Source organism: Astyanax mexicanus, chromosome 22, assembly GCF_023375975.1.
Source record: "Astyanax mexicanus isolate ESR-SI-001 chromosome 22, AstMex3_surface, whole genome shotgun sequence".
NCBI lineage: Eukaryota > Metazoa > Chordata > Actinopteri > Characiformes > Acestrorhamphidae > Astyanax > Astyanax mexicanus.
In genome coordinates, this window is record NC_064429.1 from 4649181 (window position 1) to 4672129 (window position 22949).

At 34.7% G+C, this 22949-nt stretch overlaps 2 protein-coding genes and 1 long non-coding RNA gene across 3 annotated transcripts in view; all 3 read right to left on the reverse strand.

The window, feature by feature from the left end:
* Positions 1-474: 474 nt before the first annotated feature.
* On the reverse strand, positions 475-4144 carry LOC125787059 (deoxynucleoside triphosphate triphosphohydrolase SAMHD1-like). The gene is made up of 4 exons (XM_049470839.1): positions 4121-4144; positions 2870-2956; positions 1236-1340; positions 475-1116 (listed from the first exon to the last, which is right to left on the reverse strand). The coding sequence occupies exons 1-4, from the start codon at positions 4142-4144 to the stop codon at positions 952-954; spliced, it is 381 nt and encodes a 126-aa protein (XP_049326796.1). The 3' UTR covers positions 475-951.
* A 1694-nt stretch (positions 4145-5838) lies between these two features.
* Positions 5839-7127, reverse strand: LOC125786846 (uncharacterized). The gene is made up of 3 exons (XR_007428847.1): positions 6224-7127; positions 6048-6139; positions 5839-5927 (listed from the first exon to the last, which is right to left on the reverse strand). It is a non-coding gene; the product is annotated as an uncharacterized LOC125786846 (long non-coding RNA).
* A 2224-nt stretch (positions 7128-9351) lies between these two features.
* Positions 9352-22949, reverse strand: part of LOC111191572 (deoxynucleoside triphosphate triphosphohydrolase SAMHD1-like) — a 56039-nt gene continuing 42441 nt past the window's right edge. The window contains exons 2-8 of the mRNA XM_049470840.1: positions 14440-14518; positions 13852-13902; positions 11267-11427; positions 11048-11160; positions 10696-10763; positions 9491-9648; positions 9352-9406 (exon numbers count right to left, since the gene is read on the reverse strand). Of these exons, the coding sequence (XP_049326797.1) occupies positions 9352-9406; positions 9491-9648; positions 10696-10763; positions 11048-11160; positions 11267-11427; positions 13852-13902; positions 14440-14518 (685 nt within the window). The remainder of the gene's footprint in view (positions 9407-9490; positions 9649-10695; positions 10764-11047; positions 11161-11266; positions 11428-13851; positions 13903-14439; positions 14519-22949) is intronic.

The window sequence follows — 22949 nt, forward strand, 5'->3', positions numbered from 1 at the left end:
TCTTAAGCCTCTAAGCATTTGAAGCAGAAAAAATATTTTATTGGAGATACCAGTTATTAGAGAATGTCCACCGCAGTTGGTTACATAATATTTATTGTACAGCTACTTTCCTATGTCTTAAGCCTCACAAAAGACAGCCCAGACAATGCAATCAAATACGCCCCAAAATATTTAAAAGACAAGATTCATTTTTTTTGCCATGATTTAAAAAAAAAAACAACGTTATAAATGGAATACATTAATTTTCTGTTTTCTGACAGCTTTAGATATGAATTTTAACAAAATTCACCATTAAAAATTTACCATAAATGAATAAGATTTTTTTGTGCTGAAAAAGTAGTACAATTTTCTTATTTCTGATATATATCAAATACAGTTAAAAACGGCAAGAAAACATGCAAGAAATAATAAGTAAATGTGTGAATTCTATTTGTAAAGTTATAAAGGATAAAACCTTTTTTTTTTTTTTTTACCAAAAAACAGCTTTCTTATAAATGCTGTCATATTTAATGTGAGTTACAGATAGATATGTGTGTATAAATGTTGCAAAAACATGAGAAAAGCAAAACATAAAAAAATAAACAAGGCTAGGTTAACTTAAGACAAGAACAAAGACTAACCAAAACTAAGAAAACGAGAAACTGAATAGCTGAAAATTACACACAGGGATCAAAAACAAAAACACGCATACATGGCATAGTATACACACAAAAGACTCCACAAGCAGCACTGAAACAAAGGGGCTTATATACACAAAGAGGGTGAGGAACACCTGGGACAGGTAATGAGGTGGCGGGGTAACTAACAAGACGGGTGGGAACACAGATGACAGGGCGGGGCTGAGGCAAAAACACAGGGCCAATGTGGGGGGGGGGGGGGGAAACAGGCTGAAAGGCAGGACAGGGCAGAAGGAACAGAAAAGGAAACACACAAGACATGAAAGTGTGACAGTCAGTTTAAGAGAGGAACCTCTGACTGATTTTCAGGAGCTCTCTGCAGCTCCTCCCACAGTGCTTCAATGTGTCTCTTCATCAGATCCACCACATGTTCGTCCTCTCTTTTGTAGAAAACCATGACTTTGATTTCAGCAAATCTCTCAGGCAGGAGGAAGGAGATCTGCAAAACATTAAGTTGTTGAGAAAAAAAATCTTATTGGTCAAAGGTTTCATTTATTTATTATTTATGTCAGATATTAAATAAATGTATTAATTCATATTTAAAAAAACATTTTTTACCTCATCTCTGGACAGTTGTATTGGTATGTTAGGTTCATCTCTCCTGTAGAATCGGAGAAAGCTAATTGGATCGTCTTCGTTCATGCCACAATTTATCTTGATAGGCTGTAAAGATGAAGACACACTGGTATAAGTCCCTTCAGTAATTATGAGGGAAAAAAGTGTTATTAAATATTATTACATTGCCATTTTTGGTTTGAACAATACTGTACACCCACCATTAGAGGATATCTATGTTTTTTGATTGCATTTTTAATAAATCATAGACTTGTAGGCAGCAACAAAGGCAGAACTATCAATGTGGAAGGGAAAAATAGATTTTTAATTGACAAACATTTTGAATGTGAGTATTATGGTTAATTTTGTGCCATATATTTTCTGGAGGCTAACATTTGGGCATTTTCCTCTGCATTGTTCCCACACTACTCAGCTCAACTTCGTTTATTTGCCTTTTCATCAAAGCAAAATTGGCGGTATTGAGTGAGCTGTGTAGGGGTTAAAATGTGATGTGTAAACCTTGCTAGGGCTGGGTATCGTTTTAACATTTTCAATACCGATACTGGTACGGTACCTTTAATTTGGTACCGATACCCAAGCAGTACTTTTTTATACCTTTTTCTAAAGTGCAACCAAAAAATAGAAAAAACAATAATTATTGGATCTTGTTGAAACAAAAAGCAATGAGCATAATTATGGTGCTTTATTAAGAACAAAAACAACAGAATTACTTTAACTGCTTAAACTACAAATAATTTTCCTAAGCATATTACTGGAGGCATTTCAGTTTTTAACACTTCTTTTTAAGAAATAGCATTAGATTGTCAAATTTAAATTATATTAGTGGCGTCTCCTCTGATCAAATATGTGTCGGCCGACTCTGTCGGCCAATCAGGTGGCGAGTTTTGCAGGGGGAGAGGGGAGTTGGGGGCATGTTACCCGACACTCAGAGAGAAGAGAGCTGTCTGCTGGAGGGAAGGAGGGGCCTTTTAAATAAACAGTGCACAATATCTCTTCTTTAGGAGTAGAATATACAAAAACACCTTCTTTACTGCAAAATAAGTTATAAAAGTAGTTTTTATTCTTATAAAGTTTCCAGTCCATTGGAGAAAGATAGTACCATTCCAAGTTAAAATCTCTATAATATCTAACCAGTGAAAGGGAGCTGTTTATAATTTTAACATGGTGATTCTAAACACTTTATAGCAAAATGTAGAGCTTCAAAAACACTTGATCCATATAAATATTTAATTTTATGGATCTGATCTTGTTTTTTTTTTCCATATTTTGACCATTACATGTTTAATTAAATAATTTTAAGTGTTTTCAATTAATTTTGTAAAGGCTTTGTAAAGTAATATTATTATTCATAAAATTAAATTTTTTACCTTTTAAATCTTTATCTGATTTAAATTTGAATGAAACATGTTTAAGTGAAGGGTGTTCTGTTAACTTGCCAACATATACTTGAACTTATATGCAATAAAAAGGCATTGTAAGATCTAGCTGCTGTTTCATTTATTCAAATTCCTCCTCCATGGAAAAAGTGGGCCGGATTTGGGCATTAAACTCCCGGGCTGAAAAAGGGACATCAACAATAGGGTCTCTTACTTCTGTGTAATTTTTACTACACTTACCATGATTTTAAAATCCTGTGCATTGAACTCTAGCTGATGACCACCAGCCTTGTTCCTGACATGTTCTACCCAGGCCTGCAGCTTTTCCTGAAGGTAAAATGAGAACAGTTTCTATTTAAGTGCAAGAGAACACAGCTACACAGTTAAACATTCTACAGCCCAATAATCAGATCATCAATGGATCTTCAATACAGCATAATAGGGACAAGGCGGACGTTGGAGCAAATCTAAAACACTTTCTTTATGAAATGTACATAAAAAGCCAAAGCAGAGCATAAAGTTGGATTCCTACTGTGGTCCGTCTCTTTAAGTGTGCTTCAAATGTAACATCATAAACATGTTAACACTCTTTAAAAAATAAATTTGCTAAATAAAATAAAAAACTTCTATTTAATGTTGCATTTATGGGCAGGTTTCTCATAGTTCTGCCAAGATTAGCATTCCCAGACTTTTAATTATTCTGATTTGACAAAAAACTTATCGACGGTTTTAGCAGCTGTGTTGCATGAAGCATGAAGAATCAGGTGATGTATGCCAGCATTGGCTGATACTTGTCATAGGTCATGCACAATTGGGCCAGATGTGATTTTCATAATATGGTCATTGGTCCACGTGAATTATATTATACTCGGCTATCGGGGTACTGGGGCACTGAGGCCCAATTCCAATATTTTACTCTGGCCTAGATTCATACAGGAGTCTGGTTGATGCAACTCCAGCTTGGAAAGTGGTATTCAGCTCGGTAATGTTCTGAATGAATTCTGCCACCTGGGTTTGATTTAGAAAATAATCGTAAAGGCACCATTTATTCTTCATGAATACATAAAAAGACCAATTGAGCCAATGTTTTGCTGCTGTGGCTACACGATTATTTGAAGCACCAAAGGTGCCAAAGGATCTCCATGCATACTCTTTAGGTAGAAGTATAGATACTAGGGTTTAAGATAATTCTGTAGAAGTTGAAGAATCAACTTAAGCATTTTACTCTTTAAGTAAACATGTAAAAGTACTGGTTTCAAAAATACTTATAAAAGTATAAAAGTAAAAGTAATGTAAGGAGAAAAAATAAATCCACTAAGAACAAAAGCTTAGGCCTATTAAAATGTTAATGTTGATAAATTTGGGATACACTAGGCCATCCAATCACAATCAGATTCACTCTATCTGGATGGAGAGATTGATCTGGATGAATGAAAACAAGCTAAAATGATATGGGAGTAACAAGGCTATTTTTAAAATGTAGCAATTTACCTCCCATCTCTCAGCACGGTCCATCCCATCATTAGGCCTAAAAACTTTGCCATCAATGAACTTGTAAACTTTTCGTTTAGAAATTCTCTCAAGGATTCCCCCTGCTGTTGAGAGCCCTGGGTCTGCCGAGTCTAGAATTTGTTGGAGAATGAAATCTGTAGAAGAGACAAATCAAAATTCACACTGTTGTTCTGAGACAAAACAAAAGAACTTTATGCTAAAAACACACTGTATATTTTGCAATTTAAGGCACACTTAAAATCCTCAGTGAATCGTCAGTGTGCCTTTTAATCTGGTACTCCTTATGTATGATTTCTACCAGTCAGGTATTAATGAGCAGTAAAGCCACTCCACTGAAGTACAGAGTTATACAGGAGTTTCAGTTTAGTTCTCCAGCACAGAGACTGGAGCAGAATTAGCATTAGCCGTAAATCACAGCCGTAGCTCTTTTGCCGTTCAGAGGTGAGTAATATCGGCCTGTAGTCTGCTGCTAATCCAGGCTAGCTCTGCTGGAGCAGCATTAGCATTATCTACTAACTGTGCTAAGCGCTAGCTCTTTCTTTGTTCAGACGTGAGTATTATCGGCCAGTAGTCTGCATGTTTACTCAGTTAAAACAAGCTACATGGCCATTAATTCTCCAGCCTGAATTTGGGAATCTAATCCGCTTCGCGTGCCTGCGCTGGACGAGATTTTAATTAGTAAATTAATAAATTTAATATTTTAATAAATTTGCCCTGGTGATAAGAAACGAATGCTAACATATAGCTTTATATTTCTGTGTATTTCAAATGTCTTAAGTTTTATATAATTGACGGACAGCACCAAAGGCCAGGGTGACAACGTGCTTTTTTTTCATTTATATAAAAAAATAATAAAGTGAATTTTTAGTTAAATAATAGTGAAGTGAAATAAAATAAATTTATGGTCAGTCAAAGTGCTTGTTTTTTTTCTTTTAATTTTTCATTTCAAAAACTCCAGCATTTGATTGAGAAAAAGCATCTGTTGAAATTCTTAAACAGAAGAATGCACACATCTGCTATACTAAGCTACAGTTATTAAGTCTGTATACTGAACATAAATATAAATTCTTATAAGTGTCAGAAAGAAATATAACTTATATTAAATTATAGTTACTGTGCAGATTTAAAAGTATATTTTATTTTTATAGTTGATTGCTGAAGGCTGTGGGTGAGGTGTATTGTTCTGTGGTAAGGAAGTGATGGTATGGGGTTTTTTGGAGCGCAGTGCTCATTGTTATCGTGATTTAGCTCTGGGTGCGCCAGTGACAGCTGAATTTACATGTCGTTTCACCGTATCAGTCGCACAATGCTTTTTTCCGCCGCCAAGATAGAAACACGCCAGACATTTACCTGAACACAAATCATTTCCAGACCACCACGCCCATCGGTGTTAATATATTCCAGAAGTTCATTGCTATTTTAAGGACGTGTGCGCAAGGCGTAAAAATAGCATGTTAACGGGGTGTACTATGGCAACGCGTGGTGTACGATAGGGCTGATCTGTGGTGGTTTTCTATCTTGTGGGGAGGAGTATTGAAGAACAGGATAAAAGGAGGAGAATAAAGTTTACAGAGAAACAGATACAAAACTACAGTCTGTAATTATTATACAACTATATTAACAGTGAATCTGAAAAAAATTAATAATGAGTGTAGAAACAAGGAGGTGTTGGTAATATTGTGAAAAGAAATATGGAGAACCTGTGAGTTTCATGTAAGCACTGGGATCGTTCACTGCAGCAGAGATGGAAAGCCTTTCATTAGCTGCTCTGAGAGCGTCCACTATCCTAAAAAGAAACACAGTAAAAATATGCTGATAAAAATACTGATTGTAAAATGTTCAAATAAATACATGAAGTAAAATGTATTTAGTTTGGTAGAATGATTTAGATTAATGGATAACTCACATGCTTTCCACAGCCTTTGTTACCCGGTGATGGTAGATGTTATGGTGCAGGTAGCTGCGAATGTGAAAGAGTTCGTACATGTTCATCGCTTCCTAAAGGAGGAAAAAGAGAAAATTTAAAAGAGAAACATTTCTTGTAAAGCACATTTTCTTCATTTTTTATGTATTAAAGATCACCTTGTCTCTAATGCAGATCTGAGCTCCGAGTTCCTCATCGATGCAAACTCGTGCGAACACCAGGTAACGTTCATGAGAGAAGTTACATTTGAGTCATTATCATTATAAAGTGCCTTTCAAGGTCCCAGTCAGAATCACACATTTATTTTCAATTTAATGTAAAATAATTATGTTTTGAGTTTTTATTACAAATGTATAATCATTAACACATATATCTATACTATATTTGCCATCTTGGAGTTATTTTTTATTAATTTGTACTATTTTCTTTAAGTGTGTGTAGGCGATTTTGCCATGTCCCTCTCACAATAGTGGGAGCAACTATGAGTATAATAAGTCATTAAATTAAACAAAATTAAAATGATTTTTTGTGGTCTTATTATTATTGACAAGAACTTTCATAAATGGGTAATTCTAGTAGTTATCAACAGATATTTAATATAAATATTAAGTAGTTAATACATGTCCCTCAAATCATTGTCCACCCTGTCATTATGTTGTAACTGGCCCTTTAATGCAGTAGCCGATGTCATCGGTGACATCACGACCACCATTTTGACGATCTTAAATGATAGTTGACACATACGACCCCTTATCAGTAAGTATTTACACCTTAATTTCACAATTTTCTTCATATTGTCTTTCTTGTTGCATGGTGTCGAGCGTAACATGTCCACCCTATCATGGGGAAATATAAAAAAATATTGTTATTTTAAAATTTTTTTAAATATTGTCATATTTATTTTGAGGTCACCTTCGCTAATGCTAACTCTGCTGGCTGAGGGGCCCCCATGTGCTTATCAATTGCTAATTTTAGCTGAAAATGTCCACCCTATCGTTGTCCACCCTGTCATTAATACTTTCCTGATAGGGTAGACATGATGCATGACAGGGGGGACAGGTGGATAGTTTTTTGACAATAATGACAATAATAACGTAATAAAATAACATTATACTATATTGTTTATGTTTCAACCTTCAAAAAGTGTCCCTGCTGGCATCTGATCAGTCAAAACCAAAATAAAACCAAATAAAAGTTGGAGGCCAGAAGTCATCGAAGAGAAACACATCGGTGAATGGTGTGTAGTCAACTACGACAATGATGGATACCTTGCAGTGGCGATTGCTCTAAGACTGCAAGGGAAGCTCAGCTTTCCCTAAAATGTAAAAAAATAAGTGATTAAATATATACTGTTGTGTGTACATGTCACTGATTAAATATGAGCTACACCGCGCTGAACTTAGTTCAGAATCAGCTTCTTATCACTGGTAACGCCGCGGCTTTCCTCTCACTCATTCCCGCAGCTTCACAGCGCTGCTTTAAACAGCGCACAGACTTCAATAGCGGAGCAAAGCGAGCGGCCAAACCAGACGAGTCATTGGATAAACGCTGGGCTTTGTCCCGCCCATCGGACGCTAAGCGTCTCTGGGGTCTATGGGGCAGTGGGCTGGCCTCGGCCGGCCCGGACGCTCAGCTTCTGCATGATGATTGGATGATCTGTCTGACGCGGAGTGCCTTTTTGATTGACAGCGAAATGAGCGAATCAGCGATCTTTTAGTGTAAAAATCCATTTGATAGTCTTCCTTACGAAGAAAAACTTAAGAGTTAAACAGCAGCAGGGCAGATCAACTGCTCAGATTAATTTGGTGTAAAAGGTGGGGAAAAGTAACAGGTATTTTCAGCTGTTCTGGGATGATAAAGTGAGCTGGCTGACTGGAAGTGCTGTAAGAAATAAAATGTACTGATGGCCATTCCTCTTGATGAAACTATCTCAGGACATAAATGAACAGGGGCCAGTAGTAAGTATTGTGTTATTATTAAAAATAATTTAAATAATTTAAATTAATAAAGTGATTATTTAAGGAAATTAAAAAGGAAATAAATTTACCTGCATTTTTTTCCTTTACCAACTTTAAAGATTTTGCGTAATGTTTTTTTACTGATCATTTTATGTTTATTCATGTCAGCGTCGTTTTTTTATGTAATTGTTCAAAGTAAAGAATGGGTACCTTTTTGTTGTGTAGTGAAAACTTGAAAATAATGCCTTTTGTTTACAAAAAAAATAAATATCAGGGAGAGTAGAATTTACGTATAAATGAAACTACATATGTTAAGATGTAGGCCGAAATTGAGCTTCCCCTCCTTGAAAGACCAACATCCGCCACTGATACCCTGGTATCATTCTCGATGTAGAGGAGCACAGCGTGAAAGTTAAATGCATGCACAACAAAGGAATCAACAAATTCTGTTGGCCAAGTCCTCGTGATGACATCAACTGGTATGGGGATTGGCAGATTCTGTGCCTCATGCCGGAACCGCAACTAGTTAACAGGCGTGCTTTCTCAGTGGAGCCATCTATTTGGAAGTACATGGAGGACCAATTACAGTAGACCTAGATACGTGTCCTAATGTTCTGATGAGTAGGCCTACGCTAGATGTTTTTTGATGTTCTGTTTTGATGTTCTGTTGAGAAGCATATGTGTTCTGATGTTGGTGTATGAATTAACTGAGTACAGTTTGTACCTAACTCATCCTTTCTAATGTTTTTCTGTACTTAATGAATTGCATTTGTCCACCCTGTCATGTAATTTTCCACCCTATCGTGCCGATGTCCACCCTGTCAAATTTAAGTTTAATGAAAAAAACTAAATATGTATTGAATATAAAGTAACCCCGTGTGTGATTTCCTGATGTCCAAATGATGACCAAACAAAACCATTAAAAAGTTTTGCTAGTTACATTTGTTTTTGTCATTTTATTTTAAAAAACAAAGAAGACCTATGGCTATCGCTGTAGATGAGCTGTGATTTTATTCTAATTTTAGTATTTCCCAAAGACTTTTCCCATTATCTGAAATGTGTTAACTAGAAAGGGACAAAAGACCTTTCTGAAAAGGTATGTTTAATTATAATTATGTAAAAAATAACATATAGTTGAAGCTTACATTTGTCCCCGACAGGGTGGACATATTTTGCAATATGCCCATATTTTGACATTCTGTATTTAATTCATAAAAAGTGTTTAAGCTTGACCAATATGTATTTTTAACACCCAAGGGGCAGCTTAATAACATGATTATAAAGTGAAAGGGGAAATCTTACCTTTCTCTTATCGAAATTGCAATGTCTCAAAGGCACTTTATAATGATAATGACCCATTTAATACCCAGGTGGTGGCAATCCCTGTACAAAAGGCAAAAGATTAAACCAACAGTTCAAGCTGTTTTACATTTCACACGTGTAAATACACACAAGAATAAAACTCACCGACTGAAATAGTCCATTTTGTCTACATCAATGCCGGTTGTCTGATTGTTCACAATCTGATACAGGTAGGACTTCTCCTGTGGCCTTCCTGTATATGACCACTGTGTGATGCAATCAATAGATTTGTTTAGATTTATTTTCAGAGCTTTATTTTCACACTGTGCAGGATTTCATATTCTATTACTGTTTATTATTTAACATTTATTTAATAAAAACAAAGCTTGTTTTTGTTTTTTTCCTGTAATATATTTAATCCAGTGAATTAACAGAAATTCTAATTTTTAAGGATGCATAGAATGCTTGGCTAAATTGCACTACAGCGTATCAAACGGCAGGTTTTAGTACATTATTACACTCTGCTCGCATAAGTTAATCAAAATAATGTGTTCTGCCTCACTTTTAAAACTTAATATGAGTTTACAAACCTTTTAAAAACTTTTTTCATTTTCCAGCTAAAAGATATAAAAGCATATGGATAGGATGATTAGCTTAGTGAACTAAGTTAGCATTAGCATTTGTTTATATGCCAAAAGACTGCTTCCAATTCTTTGTGTAAATTTCACTCATATGTGACTTGAGTAGCACTGCTGACGTAAAATGTATTTTTAGATTAGTACTGCTCAGTAAAATTGATTTATTATTAGAATAGCACTGTTGAAATACATTTATGCATGAAAGTTCATTTATCACTACTAAAGTAAAGTCTTGATTAAAATAACACAGCTGAGATGAATTTGTGTGCTTTGTTGGTATGTCTGCTGTGATGTTAAAATGTTCAGTGTTCAATAAAGGTTTTTAACTGTAATTACTTTTTCTTTCAAGGCAAATTTATGTTTTTGTTCTATTTCGGCTTCGGCCAAAGGTTTTTAGTTTGGTGCATCTCTAATAAGTTTGTGTCCTGTAGAGGATTTGTAAACATAATAATGTATTATTATTGTTATTATTACAACATTAGACTTTCCTGGCGATTTTCAGGGTTCGGGTTGTTGGGTGGCTTGGGTGTGTAGATAAGCTCCCTGATGAACTGGAAGTCTTGGTCAGTAAAGTTGTATTCATTTCTCATGATCTCACTAATGCCATTTTCTTCAATCAGGTAATCAAACATCCTGACTGACATCTTTTCATGCTGTTAGAAAACAAAGATTAATTCATCAAAGGTCAATTATCACATATCATAAATATTTATAACATGCAATATAAAGTACCTTCCAGTTTGATCCTGGGTTCTCTTCCTTCATAAATCCCTCAAACACATGAGAGAACGGACCATGACCTTCATTTGAGAAAAACACAACAGTGTAAATTAGGGTACAGAATTAAATTTAAAAATATGGAATAAAAAATGCCATAAATTTTGTGACGGTCAATGTAGGAAAGTGAACGACACTATTGTCAGAATCCCCCTCAAGGGGGGCTCCTCCCACTAGTTGCTGACAGTCAGCCAGGTTAGTGATTCATGCAGCCGGCAAAATATGAAACTTCACTTCACTTAGTCAAAAACCCTTAAAGGCGAATCTGAGTTGAGTCAAGTATCTTTAAGAGTCAAGAACACCTCACCTAGGTCATGACACAATCCTGCGATCTTCACACAAAGCTCATCTGTATCAGTTATATTCAACTCATTATCAGTTCTCAGACTTTGGACAAGCTTCCCTGCCAGATGAGCCACACTGTTAATAAAATAAAATATAATATACATTACAATTTCCTGATGTTAAAGGCTTCTGTGATCAAAATACACTTTGCTTTTCAATGTAAGTGATTCTGTAAAGTTACCCAATCGAGTGCTCAAAGCGATTGTGAGAAGCTCCCGGAAAGACAAAATAGCCTCCACCAAGCTGTTTAATGTTCCTCAAGCGCTGAAACTGAGGAGTGTCAATTATTGACACCAGCAGAGGGTCCAATGCAATGTGGCCATGAACGGGGTCATAGAACACCTGCAATTAAATATGTAGTGTATGATGAGAAGCAGACATATTTTATACATTTAAATATCAGCCACAACATTAAAACAACTGTTTTGTTGAATAACATAACACCAATCAAGAGGTAAATACTATATCAGCCAAAGACTAAACAACAAGTTCAGTGTTGTGTTGAAATGCGAAAAATAAAAACAATGGAATCTAAAGGTGCTTTTACGTCTTAAAGTTTGGACTTTAACTTGTTACCTTGTATACTGTACCTTTCAGTCCAGTTAGTTTTGTTTTCACACTGCAGTTTAGTGACTGAGTGCACTAAAGAGCTTTACTACACCCTGTTAGTGACCATTACCTACATGGCCTGCTTCTCTCTATAACTCACACTGATTGGTTTGTAGAATGCTGTCAGTTTAGTGAGTTGCCTTTCTAGGTGTCGTGCTGAATCCTGTCTCACTGACACAATGCAACTCCAACAGCAGAATGAGTGAAACAGGTTCCCCCTTGCATTCCTTTTATTTCTGTTTATAAATAAGGTTAATCTACAGTTACAGTAGATACAGAATCACCAGCATAATCTGTCCTTTCATGTCTTACACTTTTTTCTTTTTCTATTGTTTAATGGGTGAAGTTAGCCTGCCTCAACTTTCTATAATTGGTCCAAAAGTCTGAATCAACTAGAAAAGTGCTTTCACACAGCCAATGAACCAGACCGAAACCACCTCTTTTGTTGGACCAAATTTTTGGACCACGGTTTGCGACACCTGTCACACCTGCTGAAGTCTGAAGGTCTGGACCAAACAAGGTACATGAGAAAGCATTCTGGGGGCCAAAATCTGATATATGGTTACAAGTGCTGTATAGATCTACATTTATATACATATATATGGCAAGCCAAACAGGAAATTTATAATGAACGCTGATATATATATATATATATATATATATATATATATATATATATATATATATATATACATGAACACTTGTATTTGTAACTCACTTAACAACAGGTCATCATTAAGTCTATTTTCAAAATAAAGACCATTTAAATTGTTCAACTTTTATTATTTTATCTCTCAACTTTTTAAAAAAAAATTCATCATAATAACATCATCTTACAGTGCCACCCTGCTAATATCAAGACATTATGTTATATAATAATTGTTATAATTTAAATGGCCGTTATTTTAAATTTACACATAATATTGTCCTGTTATTAAGTGTGTGACACAAAAAGGGCTGTACTATCAGGACTAAGTAGAACTTATCTGTGATAACAGTTAATAACAGTTGAAATATATATTATAATTATAATTTAAAGTGCATTCATTTTTAATTTACACATCAGTTTCCTTATATTAAGTGAGTGGAACTATACTAAGAGATATACAGAACTAAGTGCAAGTGATCTGTTATAACATATAGATTTATTTTATACTAAACATAAGTCTAAACATAAAGAAAAATAACAATTGTTATAATGTAAAGGGCCTTTACTTTGAAATGACACATCATACTGTCATGTTATTAAGTGAGTGACGTCTACAAGAGGTTTGCTATCAGGACTAGATGAAATTGAACTGTGATAACAGGTGGATTCCTGTACCACAGCAGACTGACTTGATATTCAGAAGGGGGAGCTTTTATTTTGAAATGTGTTCCTCCACACACTATTTCTGTATTTTTAGTGTATGCGGGATCTGGGAAACAGCACGGTGGCTAGTTTGACCAAGCATTTGAAAGTGGAGGCTGGCTTTACCGCAGTCAGAAAAGGATGAAAGCGCATTAGCTTTCATTAAATATATATCAGCTTTCATTACAAATTTATCATTTTCAATATATATATATACATATATATACATATATGTATATATATATATATATATATATATATATATATATACATATATGTATATATATATCAGCTTTATATATTATATACATATAATATATATATATATATATATATATATATATATATATATATATATATATATATATATATATATATATATATATATATATCAGTTCATTTATATATATATATTCATTTCATTATATATTTCCTGTTTGGCTTGCCATAGCTTGTCATCCTTCTACTGTACAAGGCACAGTCCTGTACACAGTGGTTCATTTTAGCATCCTGAGGTGTTTCCTTCACCGATTATCTTGTAATCTTAATATTATTGTGTAATCCAGTCATGACCACTCTGATTGTCATATGCAAAAAGTCTTATTTATCCAGTCACAGTTTATACCTAAACATGATTCATTCTCCTAATGTAGACCACAACTTAATATGTTGTGAAGTGCAGTAATGCTTCACTGAAGTTGAGGGTAAAATATATCTGCACATTACTTTATTACAGAACTATATTTGGCTGATAATAGAAAGTAACTCACTCCACATCGACCTGTGGTGGTGCACAGTACTCTCACCTTGTTCACTTGATTAGGTTGGACTGCCATTGTCTTAATGCTGTAAATGTTCTGTTGACAAGAAAAAGAAAAAGTTTGATGTTTCTTATATCTAATGTTCCACAGCTTCAGGCCTGAATGCCAGTAGTCTTATTCAAGAGAATGTTTTTACACAGCAGTCAGTGTCATCATTTGCCTATGCAACCTCAAACAGTGTTTTGAGGTCACGTGACCCATTTTGTCATGCAAATGTTGCACAAATGTTTAAAGACCCTTCCGAGATGAGTTGAGTTAAGTTGAGTTTTTGTTTGTGTTTTTATTGTAGGCTGTGCATTTAAAGAGAATAATTCTGTGGTGCAAATTGTACCACATAAAGTTTAAAAATTGTCTGTAAACTGCTTATTTACAGACCAGTCCATTGTATTAATTATTGATTGTAAATAACATGCAGTAATGCAGTACCAAGAAACTATAGAAAATGACTCATACTCTCTGCACATCCACATTATTACTACACTTACACATTTTTACATTACTACATTAATACTGTATTATTTCAATATTGAAAGTCATACATGATACATTAAATCATATTTAAAATCATCTCACCTTGATTGTTGGTTCCGATTGGTCCGATTGGTCACCTCCGATTGTTGGTTGGTGCTCTTCTATCTTCTGACCAAGTGTCCTGTCCACCAGATAAAGAAGTAGTGTTTGGTACGATGCTGGTAATTATATGACTGTATGGCATTAACTGGTTCTAAATCAAGATCATGTGCCACTCAATTATCATAGTCATTATGTACCATTGTCTTCCCATCTTAAATAGAAAGTGTTTTCTGTTGAGTTTTTGTTGATTTATTATACTGTGGGCAATGTATGAAAAAATAAATACAGCAATTTCTGCAATTTCTACAGTAAAAATACAGACATTGCTGATTTTTTTATTTGATTTAATTCACTTGTGTTCACTTGGGTTAGAAATGACAAATAAAAACTGACATTTACTATAGATGAATAAAATAAACACGTAAAAAAGGAAAAATTGATACATAAAACATAAGGATTTTTTATCTTATGAAGAAAAAAATAATTAGATCAATAAAATAATACAACTATTTAAAATGAATAAAAAATAATTTATATAAAATAAAAACAAACAAACAAAAAAAAGAATAATATCAGTTTCAGTTTCAAATCAGTAAAACAGCTCACCAAAACCTCAACCTGTCCAAATATTGGACAATAATTGATTAACTTTACAGGCCCTCACTCATTTTCATTTATTTAACTAAACTGAGTTTTATATTCTTATATTATTATATTATTATATTCAGCCTCGTGCTGAATTCAGCTCCGCGCTGCCGGAGAGAGCGCCCGCGCGCGCCAGAGAGAGAGAGAGAGAGAGAGACAGAGAGAGCGCAGCGCAGCGCAGTGCGGCGAATTTTGCTTACCCTAGACTATATATAGTATTAAAATTAAACCCCTTAAAATCAAGAGGGCTTCGCGACCCATGTGGATCTTTGGCGACCCATAGGTTGGGAACCACTGCTGTAATTAATGGTACATTGCAAAATTACATTTATAATGTTACTGACTGTTTCTTTTAAAAGAACAGTTTTAATACATTACAGAGTTTAAGATTAAGCTTATTTGAGTGGGCAGTTTATATTATAATATTATACTTTATTCCAATGACTAAATATGTGCTTTAGATGTGCCCAAATGTATTTACAAATTGTATGACCTTAATGTCATGATATTGCACTAAAAACAGTTAAATTATAATATAAATTGCCCACAAAAAAAAAACAAAAAAAACATGTAATATTATTATTTTAGGCCAGGTATTTTAATTTTAGTTAGTGTTACAGATTTAAAGCAGCTCTATATGACCCATTCATAGACAACTGTCACACCGCATTATATATATATTTTATATTATCTTTATTTACTCATTTTTATAGTGCACAGTTGGACTTTATAGTCTTATGATTGTATATTTATAAAATGATACCTCTTTACATTACATTTTTGTTGAAAAAAATAAACAATAAACATTATAATTAATTAATTAATATAATTAATAAACAATTCCACAGCGATCATAACTAATTGGTCATAACGCGCATATCATGTATACTTCACAGTATAAAGCTCTGGAAAAAAAAATGAGACCACTTAATTTTCTGAATTAGTTTCCCTGGTTTTGCTATTTATAGATTTATGTTTGAGTAAAATGAACATTGTTGTTTTATTCTATAAACTACAAAAAAGATGCAGAGCTTTCAGACCTTAAATAATGCAAATGAAAACAAGTTCATATTCATAAAGTTTTAAGAGTTCATAAATCAATATTTGGTGGAATACCACAGTTTTCATGAATCTTGGCATGTTCTCCTCCACCAGTCTTACACACTGCTTTTGGATAACGTTATGCTGCTTTACTCCTGATGCAAAAATTCAAGCAGTTCAGTTTGGTGGTTTGATGGTTTGTGATCATCCATCTTCCTCTTGATTATATTCCAGAGGTATAATTACTGCATGGGTGATTATGTTTCTACTGGCAACAAGTTATAAAGGATATAATCCTGTATAAAAGTATAACAATGCTGTTATGTTAGCTCTAATGCGACTAGATTGTAATATTCCAGTATTAGCTGTGTTTGGTAGTTGATGGGTGGTGGTTTGACAGGTCACTGAATGTGCACTGAAGCATGAACTTTGTGAACTATAAATGCAAATATTTTAAAGTGAAACTGCAGGACTTTAATGTGTGTTTGTTCAGTAGGATTTTCTGAACATATTTTATTATTTTTAAATTATTTTAATTTTAAGTATAGGGAAATTATAATACTTTAAAATCATCAATTATATGATTGTAAAGTGTTCCTTAAAAGTGCGTAAACCTATTAACTTATTTATTTTCATAAAAACAACAACTAAACGCAAGTCTAGAAGAATTATTTATTTAAGCTCTGTTTTTCTTTTAGTGTTGTGGATTTTCTGCACCATAGACCCCACAGTAAATGCACTGGTAAAAGTAGGATCTTATTGGCCATAATGCAGAAACCTAAAAGGCAAATTACTGCAATAAAACAAATGTGATTCTAGTTTTAAATCAAGCAATTTATATATTTCTGACACCTCTAGCTGTTAAAATTTTAGTTCTGGACCCAGTAAATACATTTGAAAAAGGTGTAAAGCGTTATTCTGATTTAATTTGTAATTAAAGCTAGCTAAAGCCAGTATAAGTGATGCTGACAGGCTTTAAAATTGATGATATTTTAGTCAGTATGTCATGGTTTAAATCGTCTCACCTGGTTGATAGTTGTATTCAGCTCCTCTGTTTGGATACAGGTGTGTTCGCAGGGTGAAAAGTGAGGTGTGTTGCTGGTTATTTAAAGGGTTCTGCAGCTGTAGGACTGCATGACATTAACCGGCTTCAGCCAATCTGGATCAAGATATTGCGTCACAATGTGCCATCAGCTGCCAGTCTCAGTGTATTTGTGTCACATGACTAGTAGTTTGTTATTCAACTATTATTATCTTTGTATCTGATGTTATGTTTTACCTTTTAGCTTTTACATTTATTTTATCCATTTTATCCTTTTATTTGTTTTATTACTCATTTTACTTTTGGCCTTTTGCCTTTTTCATATCATTTATTTCGTCCTTTTATTTTATTTTTGTTACTTTTTTTAACTTAATTTTTTGAGTTCCATCATTTACCCTTTTTTATAACTTTGATGTTATTTTAGTCCTCTATTTCTTTAATTGTGTTTATATTTTATTATTCTAATTATTTATCTCTTTATTGTATTGCTTTATATTTTAGCCCGTCTGCATATCCTTTTAATTCTGAATTATGTTTTTTATTAAATCTTATATTGTTTGCTTGTTTTTATGATTTTAACTTATTTTTTCACTTTAATTTTGTTAATGCTCGGCTGCACTGAAAATGAGGGTTACCCTCAATGTATTACAGAGTGAAAGTAAAGGTTCATTGATTGATTGATTGAAATATTTTACTATGGTACAAATTTAAATAGGGGTGTGACGAGATATCGTGCCACGATATCTTGCGAGATTAAACGTGACGATATTTCTCGTCAAGCTTAAACCTGTCTCGCGGGAGAAAAAAAAAAACAGTTTAATGTGGACTTTTTAAGAGGGATCTGGCAACCCAGTAGCTGCGAGTGTGAGAGCAGCTCTCAGCAGAAGAGGAAAATTCGGGCATTTGATAGAACAGAGGTCCCTAATGGGCGGACCGCGGTCCGGACCCAAACGTTGTCCAATGCGGACCTAAACCGAAACTACTGAGAAGGATTTAATTTTGCGGCGCAGTAAACTCACAGACCAATCACGTGCGGGGTAAGATCACAAAACGCTCTCTTAAGTCAATCAGATCTGTGCAGACGCGGTAAGGAAAAAAATAAATAAACACACCGCTGCTCATGCGGGATCGAACCCGTGTTGAAAAACCGCCTTTATAAGGAGATAGGGAGCCCGAGAACGGGTGGAAAAACGAGAACGGGTGGAAAAACGAGAACGGGCGGAAAATCTGTCCAGAGACGCATTTCTTCTTCTTCTTCTTCTTCTTCTTCTTCTTCTTCTTCTTCTTCTTCTTCTTCTTCTTCTTCTTCTTCTATATTTTTACACCATTGAGCTCAAACAACCTTACAGGATATAGCACTTAATTATTTAATATAATTAAATACCCCTGATATAGAAGATGCTTCTGCTACTTTTAAGTTGTATGTCTGGCTGCATTTTGGCTCCAGTGAAAACAATAAACAGTAACAGAGTGACCAACAAGAAACTAACCATATGTAAATACTGTAAGTAAATCCTACACGTGACTGTTTCATAGGCAGCTGTACTAATCCCTTAGCTCTGTACTGTATTTAAAAACATGTTCTGTCTCTGTTTGCACTTCAAGCATAGTCTTAATATGACTGGTTATGGTTATGCATAGTTAAATTACAAGAGATTTAGGAGAGAAAACACAAACCCTAGTCTTAATATGACTGGTTGTGGTTTGCACTTATTGTTTGCACTATATAAGACCTAGAAAAGTTTTATTTTTATTTTTTTATTCTTATTTCTATTCTTTATAGAATCAATGTGTGAGAGAAACCAGTCTGTTAAGTTTGCGGTATATGATTTTGTCAAAAAAAACAAAAAAACATTGTTTTCTTCAAAATGTAATTTTTAAATCTCGTCTCGTCTCGTTATCGTGAACCCAATATTGTGTCTCGTCTCGTCTCGTGGTATTAGTGTCTCGTCACATCCCTAAATTTAAATGTTTCATGTGTACACACAGAAGAGTCTTATTTTCTTTAGAGACTCCAAAGGTATCCTGAATTCAGGCTAGTGGAGTTATATACTCTACACATGCAGAGTTATATTAATTTAGCATTATCTGTGGTTGTGACAGCTAGTGCCAGTGTTCAATATTAAAGGAGTTATTCACAAAATAGACTTTCATAAATATCCAGTTGCTGGTCTATGTGCGTTTTGATTGCACTGTTTCACTTAATCAAGTGATTGGTTAATTGCACATTATACCCAATATTAATTAAGGGGATAAGTCTGTGCGTTTTCATGCTAATTTCCAATTGAAACCTGAAAGACCTTCAGCTCTTGGGACCTAATCTGTATATGTGAAAGATGCATCTATTCTTGAGTAATTAAAGCTATCATGAACTAGTATAAACACTGCTTATAGGATTTTAAATACAGTTGACATTTCAGTCAGTACTGAATGATCCACAATCAGCTCACCTTGTAGACTTGTTCCCTTCTGCTCCTCTGGTTTGATACTGGTAATAATACTATTCTTTATTTGTTGGCCTTCATGGGAATAACTGGTTCTGCCAGTATGAATCACATTAAAGTGTCACTCAGTTTTCAAAATATTTATACAGCTCTGGGAAAAAAATAAGAGACCACTTCAGTTTCTGAATCAGTTTCTCTGATTTTGCTTTTTATAGGTTTATGTTTGGGTAAAATGAACATTGTTGTTTTATTCTATAAACTACAGACAACATTTCTCCCAAATTCCAAAAAATAATATTGTCATTTAGAGCATTTATTTATTTGCAGAATATAAGAAATGGCTGAAAAAAACAAAAAAGACACAGAGCTTTCAGACCTCAAATAATGCAAAGAAAACAAGATCATATTCATACAGTTTTACGAGTTCAGAAATCAATATTTGGTGGAATAATCCTGGTTTTTAATCACAGTTTCTTTTCATGCATCTTGGCATCATGTTCTCCTCCACCAGTCTTACACGCTGCTTTTGGATAACTTTATGCTCTTTACACTCCTGGTGCAAAAATTCAAGCAGTTCAGCTTAGTTTGATGGCTTGTGATCATCCATCTTCCTCTTGATTATATTACAGTGGCCTCTTATTTTTTTCCAGAGCTGTGTATCATTGTCTGCCAATCTCAAACAGAAAGTATTTTTGCGTTGACCAATCAAATTATTTCCATGGTATTAAGTTTTTTGTGTGACATGACTAAAAGTTTGTTATTGAAATATTTTATTAAGGTGCACATATAAATGTTTTCAGCACCAAATGGTTAAGTGTCATGTGTACACACAGAATAAGCTGCTTTTGTTAAAAGAGGAAACATGCAGGAAAAACAAAGCTATATTCATTCAGCTATAATCATTACCAAATACATTTGATTGGTGCTCAAATATTTAAACAAGTACAATGTGTTTTCAGGCCGGTTTAATTAACAATAGTAAAATGTATCCTGATATCAGGTTGATGTGACCTTTACAGAATATCCTGGTTTGTGGTGATGTGTGTTTTGATTAGGCTCTGAATAGAAGGATTTGAATAGTTATCAGATATAGTAAGGAAATGTGTGTCTCCTGACCACCTGAATTTCCCTAACTAGTTTAAATAGACAAAGATCTAAGCTCAAGTTTGCATACTGACAAAATCGAAAGTAAGATTAGACATCAAGATACACAATATTCAACCTGTACTTATATGCTTTGCCTGTACCTCAAAAATCTAAGTAAAATGTAAGTATAAGCACATAAGCTTTACGCTGCATTTACACTGCTCCTTAGCGTCAATGCACATGAGCAAACTGCCCCCCTCCAATTGGCAGGCCCGTAGCCAGGGGGGATCGAAGGGTTCATCAAGCTAGGGTGTATTTTACTCTTAACATGACTGTTGCTCCTAAGGCCATATATAAAACCCCAGAACTGCATTTGCATGAATCTGCCACTAATATAAAGGGAGAAATGGACTAAGAATGTTTTAAGTAAGAGGGTAGGGCACTACACATTCAACCTTGATTATGTCAATTTAAAGAGTAAATTGCTCTACAGAGTAGAACTCAACAGTTAGCCGAGTATAAATTATGAGATATTAAAATACTAAAATCTGAATATAAAAAAATATATATTTTAAAATGTTCAGTATCTTTTCCACACATAGCCTGCAATGTTATGAAACACCTCTGAAATATTAGTGCCAGATTCATGCAAATGCTGTTTTGGAGTTCTACCTCTGTCTCTGTTTGTGTACAAAGCAACAGACAACTGAGGTGAGCAACAGAGACCGACAATGAAGTCACATCACAGATGTAGGAAGTTTGAGTAAAACTTACATTTATACCAAATTTATGTTAACAGTAGGGAGCAACAGACGAACAAATCATGTATTTAGGGGCATTGGAGTAGAGAGCCAAAAGTCCACTTTTGGGAGAAAAAGATCCCCCCCCCCCATAACAATGCTGGCTACGGGCCTGAACTGGTCACATGTAGGCGTTACAAAGGCATTCCCTGCGTCGTCCAATTAAATCGTTTTATTACATGGTAAAAAAGATTTATTTCTATAAACTAATAAATATGAATGTATATTTTTAAATATAAATGTTCGATTGAGCTTCATATCACTGTTTAGTGAGCACCATATAGGCTAACAAAAGCACATTTTTACATTTAAATTAAATATTAATATTTTCAAAACCCATCAGAGACCCCAAAGATCTCTGCAGCCTTTCTCTACACTGTATTACACTGATCAGAGTCTCTGTAAATCAGCAGAGATTGATTATAAAGCACAGAGAGGCCAGAAATTCTCTTCCATGCTTCTCTGGAATGCTTGAAAGTGGAACTAAAATGTTGTAAAACACTGCGCTGAGGACACGTATCGAGCAAACACCTGCTCTCTGATTGGATAGACACATCGTGTTTCATGGATTTGCATAAAGTTCACCACTGCTCAACTTTTCATCGCATCGCATCCCCCCGGACTCGACGCGACAGACTCATGATGCTCCACGTGACTGCGTCTGACAGAGCCGACATTTCTCACTGTAAATAAAGCGTTAAGTATATGAAGCCTTCCATAAGTGCAAACTTAGAGTGCTTTCACACCAGAAAGTCCGGACTGTGGTCTGAAACAAGGTTCATGTGTTGCTACATTGTATATATTTGATCCGCTTATTTTTGACCTTTGTGTGATACTCCTACATCCTTTCATCATCACTTACGTATCGATGCGTTTTCCTTAACTTGATGCTGATTGGTTTTAGGAGGACATGCGTCTGACGTTGGCGTGTTGATAAATCAGCGGGTGGTTCATTCGGTGGAAAGCCTTTCCAGGATCAGGATAAAATGAATGAACAGATTAATTTCATCTCCATAGTAATGCTGCTGCTATTGTGATTTTATAACAGCAGCAGCAGCAGCTTCAGGTACAGTACTCTAGATTAGTTCAAATTCACCAAACAAATGTTCTGCTGCCATTGTAGAGGAGCACTGCTCAGCTTCCTGTAATTGATCTGAAAGTTCGAACCTTCCAGAAAAGCGCTTTCACACTGCAGGCGAACCGGATCATGGTTCAGAAGATCCGGACCGAGACCACCTCTCTTGGTCGGACCAAAATCTGGTCCTTTGGTCCGGACCATGGTTCGCGGCCCCTTTCACACCTGCTACTTTGGTTCGGTCCAAACTGAAAAGTCCGAAGGTCCAGACCAAACGAGGCAGGTGTGAAAGCACCCTTAGTGCACACTTAAATTTAAATTTAAGTTTAAATCAAGATCATGTGCCACTCAATTATCATAGTCATTATGTACCATTG